This window comes from Myotis lucifugus, unplaced genomic scaffold (genome assembly GCF_000147115.1).
Source record: "Myotis lucifugus unplaced genomic scaffold, Myoluc2.0 scaffold_84, whole genome shotgun sequence".
Taxonomy (NCBI): Eukaryota; Metazoa; Chordata; class Mammalia; order Chiroptera; family Vespertilionidae; genus Myotis; species Myotis lucifugus.
The window spans coordinates 2,999,318-3,007,375 of NW_005871132.1; the positions used below are offsets into that span (position 1 = coordinate 2,999,318).

General features: G+C 38.8%; 1 protein-coding gene across 1 annotated transcript in view; it reads right to left on the reverse strand.

Moving 5' to 3' along the window:
* Positions 1-8,058, reverse strand: part of GPR156 (G protein-coupled receptor 156) — a 112,307-nt gene that overhangs the window by 21,846 nt on the left and 82,403 nt on the right. Inside the window, exons 5-6 of the mRNA XM_006090923.3 lie at positions 2,815-2,950; positions 2,448-2,558 (exon numbers count right to left, since the gene is read on the reverse strand). Of these exons, the coding sequence (XP_006090985.1) occupies positions 2,448-2,558; positions 2,815-2,950 (247 nt within the window). The remainder of the gene's footprint in view (positions 1-2,447; positions 2,559-2,814; positions 2,951-8,058) is intronic.

An 8,058-nucleotide genomic window follows, 5' to 3' on the forward strand; every position in this document is an offset into this window, starting at 1 on the left:
TAAAATAAACTACATCCATGACACACAGTAGAATTCAGAAACAGATCAAGACATTTATGGACAAATGATTTTCAACAAAGGTAATTCAATGAAGAAAGGATAGTCTTGTCAACAATTGTTGCTGGAACAATTGGATATCCATATATTAAAAAAATGAACTTTGATCCATGTAGCACACCATATTTCAAAATTAACTAAAAAATGATGATAGGCCTAACTGTAAAAATGAAAACTCTTAAAACTATAAGTAAACACAGGAGAAAACCTTTTGGGGCCTTGAGTCAGGCAAAAGTTTTTTAGATTTAATACCAAAAACATAATTCATAAAAAAATTAGGTAAATTAAACATCAAAATTAGAAACTTCTTCTTTTTGAAAGATACTCTTCAGCGAATAAAAAGAAAAGCCACAAATTGGAAGAAAATACTTGCAAATCATATATCTGATAAAGGACATATCCTGAATTTTAAAAAAAGAACTTTCAAAACTCAGTAATAAGAAAACAAACAACTAAATTTAAAAATGTGTGAGAAATGAGCAGATACTTCACCAAAGAAGATCTACTATTACAGGGTGAGGCAAAAGTAGGCTTACAGTTGTATGTGAAACAGAGTTTCTTGTGTATATGTGAAAAGATGCTCAACATTGCATTAAGGAAATGCAAATTAAGTCACAATGAGATACTATTACACACACTAATTAGAATGGCTAAAATAAAAAAGACCAACCAAGTCAAATGTTGCAGAGGATGTGGAGGAAAGGGACTCTAAAACTCTGCTGGTGAGAATGTAATATGGTACAATCACTTTGGAAAACAAGCTATTTCTTAAAAAGTTAAACATACACCTACCACATGATCCAACCATTCTACACGTGGGTGTTTTCTTTTTAAGATGTTCCCCCCCTTTTTAAAAAATATATTTTTATTGATTTCAGAGAGGAAGGGAGAGGGAGAGAGAGCTAGAAACATCAATGATGAGAAAGAATCATTGATCGGCTGCCTCTTGCACGCCCCCTACTGAGGATTGAGCCCACAACCTAGGCACATGCCCTTGACCAGAATCCAACCCAGGACCTACAGTCCGCAGGCCGAAGCTCTATCCACTAAGCAAAACCAGCTAGGGCTACACTTGGGTTTTTATCTAAGAGAAATGAAAGGATATGTTTACATAAAGACTTGTACATGAATATTCATAGCAGTTTCATTTTTAATAGCCACAAACTGGAAACAAACCCAAACATCCATCAATCAGTGAATGGAGAAACAAACTGAAATGCGTCTACAAATTGGAATACTACTCTACAATAACAAGGAAAGAACCACTGAAACACACCACAACATGGATGAATTTCAAAATAACTATGCCAAGTGAAAGAAGATGGGAAAAAAGTACATACTGTATGATTCCATTTATGTAAAATTCTGGGACATGCAAATCATCTAAAGTGACAGGAAGCAGATCAATAGTTGCCTAGGGACAGGGACAGGGACAGGGGATATAAGGACCAATCTCCCAGGAAAGGGAGATAAAGGTATATGAGAAAGTTTTTGTGGCTTATACACCATGTTTAATGAATATACACACGCCAAAACTTATGAAATCATACACTTTGAATATGTGCAGTTCATTGCAATAAAGCTATTTTTTTAAAAAAAATCAATATTCTAGAGGGATGGATATATTTCTTGTCCATGTTTAGGCAATGTTTTTCATATGTATGGGTACTTACAGCTGAGCTTTTGATAAATATTCACCATTCTTCAATAATTAAAAAAGAAAAAAGCATCATTCCACAAAAGTAAACTCCCACTGAGAGATATATTGGGACTGGGCAGAGCCTATAGACAAAGAGTTTGATGATCAGGCTTTGAGATTTTGGCAGCTCTATCAGGGAAAATGATAAAATGGGGGATGTGGTTAGGATGACATCTGATAACAGAGACATGTAGGTGATCTGCTGCCACATAGCCTCTATCTGCTGAATGGGTGTCCTCTTTTTTGCTCTCTGTTCTAGGTCCATCCTTCTTCGTGCAGAGAGTGGCCTCCTGCATGGAAAAGAACTGGGCTCCACTGAGGGAAATAACTGCTTACACTCATTCTCCCTCCCTCCACTTTCAACTCACACCTGTGTCGAGCAATGCTCTCTGGTCACCTCACGCTGGTGCCTCATCTTGGCCAGCTCACATCCCCAGAGCAGTACCAGGGCTTTGGGTGCATATGAAGCAGAACCTATGTTCAAAGACCTATCTCTCCAATAGCAGTAACACACAGCCTTCCAGGCTTGGGGACTTAGGAGGCCACACGACTCCAAGGCTTGAAGTGAGGAGTAGGAACTTCAGATTATTGAAAAAGGGCCAGACCAGTAATCTGGCAAAGCTTCTCTAGCTTTTAATCAGTAGTGAAGCTGCCATCTGCAGTCAAGCACTGTGTACTTGTTGCTACTCACCACCCTCTTGTCCGGGACCCTCTGGGTAAACACCTTGTAGAGTCGCCAGCTCTTCCCCAGAATGGGTCCAAACACAAGGGAGGTCCCAATGCACAGCATGGACAGTCTTACCTACAGGTGGAAAGGGACAGGAACAAGAGGCATGAGAGAAACCATTGTCATTCTCCACACATTCTGGTCCGCAAAGCCTCAGTCCACAGAGGGCATGGGACAGAAGGGGGACCTCATTGACTCAGCATTCCAGGGATTGCCTCTGACAGCGCCCACATCAAAGACACAGAGAACCACCACCTACAGGAGTAAGCTGATTAAAAACCTATCAAAACTTGGGCATTATATTTAAAACAAAAATGAAGACTTCACCTACCTGAATGAGAGTTTCCATTGAGCTTCCCACTGAAGCATCTTGACCTTGAATCCCAAAGAGGTAAGCGCTACTGTAAGTCAGACAACTGCCCAGTAAGGTCACAATGTTCAGATTGGGACTGGACATCTTCACAATCCTGGAGGGAGTCAGGATAAAAGACAGTCATGACCCCTTCCCTGGGGGAGGACACAGCTTCCTCACCAGCAACATCTCCAATGCAGCCTCAGAGGAAGGGGCCAATGGCAAGAAACCACTTGATAGCCCTCTAAAATATTGTTATAATTTATTTATTTTAAAAGAGAACTAAATTCTGGCACTTCTTGCTTGTATAACTCCAAGTCTTTTAAGAGAAGGCCAACTTCTAAAAGAGTTAGGAGTTTTCCATGAAGTTTATGGTTGCTAAGAGACTGTTGCATGCAGCCTAGTGAATAATCTAGCAGGTAGATACCTAAAGAGATACAGTTGAAAACCTTTAGAAATGAGCTGTAAAGTAAACTGCTATTTGGAAAAAAGCCTTGGGATTTTTTTCATACGCTATTACTTTATTTGATAAATAAACTATTTTCCTGTCTCTACCTGACCAAGAGGGAATGAGGAAGCAGGGATTGGAAGCAGGAAATATGGCAAGGGTCTTTTCTAGAGGGGTTTTAAATACGGTGACAGAGCAATTCAAAGATTAGAGGGAGGTCTCAGACAAATCCTGGACTCAACAGAGGCTCAGGACAAGGTAGAAATGTGTGAATTGGTTAAGCTTAAGGAAAAACCAGGCTTAAGCTGTTTTTATTTGTTTTTGTTATCGATAACAAGAAGTAAAAGTAACTAGCAACAATTAAGGAGGATGTATAGTTGTATTTAAGAATTTTAGTCTAAATAGTGTATTTTACATAAGTGCAATATTTATACTGAATCATATGATTCAGTTATATTTATGATTATGATTAGTTATATTTTATATATGATTAGTTATATTTTTTATAATATTTGAGGAGGAAAGCATTGTTATCTATATACCTGGATTACCTGGCTGACAATCTTAAAGTCCAGCCTATTTTAACGGCAGCAACATATCTAGGAGGCATTAAACAGACAGGTTGCTAGTGCTGGATTTGCAAACATCATAACCACCAGTGGCTCGGTTCCATTGCTTTGTGGCTGGTACATGATTACGTCCACACATGTAGGAACACCAAAGCACTGTCCCAGGACGCAGGCCCCAAGTATGGTCACCATCAGCCAGAGTCCAGTTCAACTTTTCCTTGTCTTGGAGTAAAACCCTTGATTTCCACCCCCCCCCCCTTTAAAAATAAAAACAACTTTCATGTATTCCCCTTAGGAAACAGGGATAATAATACCCCTCCCCCTCAGAGCTGTGAAGAGTCAATGAGGCAATAGAGCCAAATGTGTGGCATAGGACCTGGCACGTAGTAAGCATGCTGCCAACATCAGCTGATGATATTATTAATCTCAACACCTTCCAGGCTTCAGAAACCTCCGAATCACATTTCCTTCTCCTGTTTGTTTATCATCTACTAGTGGCCCGGTGCATGAATTCGTGTACATTGAAAGGAAATTAATTAGAAGAAATATTTTAATATCGCTATTCATCCTTTCTCTATAATAGAAGTGTCAGAGATAAAAGAAAATTTATAAAATGTATATGAAAATAATATATAGATTAATAAATAAACAATAACAACATGATGTAACAATAAATACATGATATAAAAACAACAAAAACATGATATAAAAACAACATTGATAAAAACAATGACTGATAAATTTATTTAAATTATTCAGACGGGGACAAATCAATTCTTGGAATCAGAACAACCTCTCCTCCGCAGATCTTGTTAATACTTCAGCTTCAATTATGTTAGGTCGAAATCTTTTGATAATAAATCTAGTACCATTACAAAAACTCCATTTACTCTTAAGATTTCTCAGTAGCATGATGATTGCACCTACTTTCAATTCTAATTTATGACACGGTATTCCCAAAGGAGTAATACTTTTAAGAAATTCGATGGGAAAATTTTCCTTTTCGGCATCATCCATTGAAACTAGTATTATTGTCGATTACACTGTCATCTTTGAGTCTTAATGCAATATCTGTTCCCTAGCCTTTTTCAGCATGTGGGAAAAGAATAGGATACATCATTGCATGTAATGTAGGAAACAGGATACGGATTTGTTTCATTTTAATGGAATTCGGATTATTGGGATCTGGTTTACAATGAATGAGCAAGTCCCTTTCAAAAGGAGGTTCTCCATCTTCATTTCTGAATATGACGGCAACTTCGGTTACATGGGGATAATTATATCTACCCTGCGACGCCGCCACTTTCTTTCAGCTTCAGAATGTCAACAAAAACAACCAAATTCATGATCGACAATGACAGATCGAAACACACATGTGTGACTGGGGCCAGTGAGAGCTTTATATGTATCGCGCATGCGTGAGTCAGCTTAGCCTTTTATAGATATAGAACAAACTTGCTTAATTAGACCTGCTTTCTGATGTAGCTAAACATTTTCCAGCCCAGTGAAGCACCCCGACTTCTCTTTCAGGTAATTGTCAGCAACACAGCAATAAATATCAACATGAAGCAGATTATTGTAGATCATGCAGGGAGAACAAAGGGTAAAATATTTAACTCTAGCAGTGTTTGACTCTATTCTGCGCAGTGAGAAAACCTGAAGTCATTTTCAAGTTCCACCATTTCTTACTTTTTTTCAGTCGGGTCAAGTTTATAAGCTTTCTAAATCTGTTTTCCAGCTAATGAAAAGAAAATAGGATTCCACTGAGTCTCCTATCTACCTACTCCAGGACTTCTGTGAGGATCAAATGAGATGAGGCACGGGAAAACGCTTCACAGACATTTGGTTACAGTGTAAAGTGCTTCCACCTGAGGCTAGTCATTGCTAGGGAGAGGAAGCCAGGTGTTGCTACTTGATGTCATTACCCGGATGGTCGGACACTTAGCATGTTAACCTTTTATATAGATAGATACCCTATCAATGGCCAATTTCTTTCACTTGTTATTTCAAAATCTCTCCGAGTTGTCCCTCCCTCTCCATTCCCGCTACCACGTTTATCCAAGATACAATCATGTTAGGATCAACTGGAGGCAGGTGTGACAAATGGAAATCCTGGCTTCATCTCTCACAGCTGTGTGACTCTGGGCAAGTCATTCAACTACTCCTAAGTTCCTGTTTCCTCATGTGTGAAATGAAGGTAATATCATCTTTCAGATCCACCCTCCGAGTAAAGCAAAGATCAAATGAAGCATGTGCAAAACTCTTTGAAAACTCTAGGGTGATGCAAAAATATTAATTTTTAGATTTTTAGTGTAATCTTTAGCTCTCTGTAACACCAGTTTTCCCCGGTCCCAATACCTCCTGTATATTACTTTCAGACTGATTTTCTTAAAATACCACATTCATCACTTAACAAGAGCACTACATGTATAAAGAACATTTTCCTATTGTTTGCCTTATGTCTCCTATATCCAAATTTAAGATGTAGCCCTAACATCCTCAGTCACCACATCTTCAAATAGTGGGCTTGCAGAGTGTCATCTTCCCTAGTTTCTTTATCTGTTCCCATAAGAAGGGGGAATATGTGGTGAATATTGATTAGCAAAATGAGAACAATGCAAACCAGCAGCTCCACAAAGCATTTGTTAAGAAGAATCATACATCTGAGAGAGCAGTGATGACACTGAGTCAGAGAGGAGAGCACGGCTGACCTGGGACAGGCCATTCAGTGCAGTCAGAAGCTTGGGCAGTGACACTACCACTGGGTGGGCTCCTGCAAGACCAGTAACGGAGGCTATTCTTTCCCGTGGCCACCCACAAGCTCCTGGGCATGAGCAATAAGTATCCGATGACCTCCTCATCAGCAACATTCTGGGTTTCACAGCCACGCATCTGTGTTGTCTAGATCACTGTAGGTAGGTTTCTTTCTGCATTCTTTTCCAGACCCCCCCTTTTTAAAAATATTTTTTATTGATTTTTTACAGAGAGGAAGGGAGAGGGATAGCGAGTCAGAAACATCAATGAGAGAAACATTGATCAGCTGCCTCCTGCACACTCCCTACTGGGGATGTGCCCGCAACCAAGGTACATGCCCTTGGCCGGAATCGAACCCGGGACCCTTTACTCCGCAGGCCGACGCTCTATCCACTGAGTAAAACCAGTCAGGGCTCCAGACCCCTTTTATGTGAACCCAGATTTCCTTTCGTGTAATTCAGTACTACATGAAATCCTCATCTAGAACTCCCCACCTCCTGATTTAGTTAGGAGGAACTCGATTTTGTCTCTTTGGACAAAATATAAATGGCATAGTCTTCACATCTCAGAAGTTGATGCAAATTCATTTTTCAAATGGGCATGACCTGGACTTATATATGTATATTTTATAGTAAAACAATTTTACCGGAAACTTGCCTCAGAAAAAAAAATGAATGGAAAGTGATTTACCTGTTTGTTTGACCAAGTTAACACCTGTGAAGACACTGAAACGTGAATCATCTCCAATTCAGCAGATGAATAATGTATGTCTGGGGAATATCTTTGCTACTTTGATGGGAATTCAACCGGCAATGTCATTTGTATTTTTCTCTTAAACTAAAAGATGAAACTACATTTGCTGAATATTTTAATCAACCACAAACCCATAATTTCCACAAAGCAAGAAGATTGAAATATTACATACTTAATTGTGAAGTGTGAGTCACATCTGGATTACTTGTGTTGAGTTTACAAAGAGAATAAAGGCCAGACTGGGTTACTGGCAGTGAAAAACAAGGTGGGTTTTCTTTTTTAAAGGATTACATAGTGATCTCATCAATTTTCCTTCATTTATTGATTGGCAATATGAGGCAAGAACTTTCTTGACTTTTTTATCCTCAAGTAAGTTCTCAGTACATAAGAGAAAAAGATCCATCTGCATCTGCAGAATTTGTATGAACCTGGATTATCATCTCAATAGTCTATAATGAATTCAGATGCATAAGTGACAATCCACCAGCTTATAGGTATGATGACTTAAAAATCTTTATCAAATATTGGTTTCTGAACTTGGAGGTTTATTATCCTTTGGTCATGCTATTGTTTCTTTTTAATGATGGGTAAGCACTGAGTTTGGAAACTGGGCCTGAAAATAGGGTGAAGGTTACTTCTTGCCTTGCTGTGATTATTAGAAAACTTTCCTAAGATGTCACAGGACCATGCTTTCTAAAA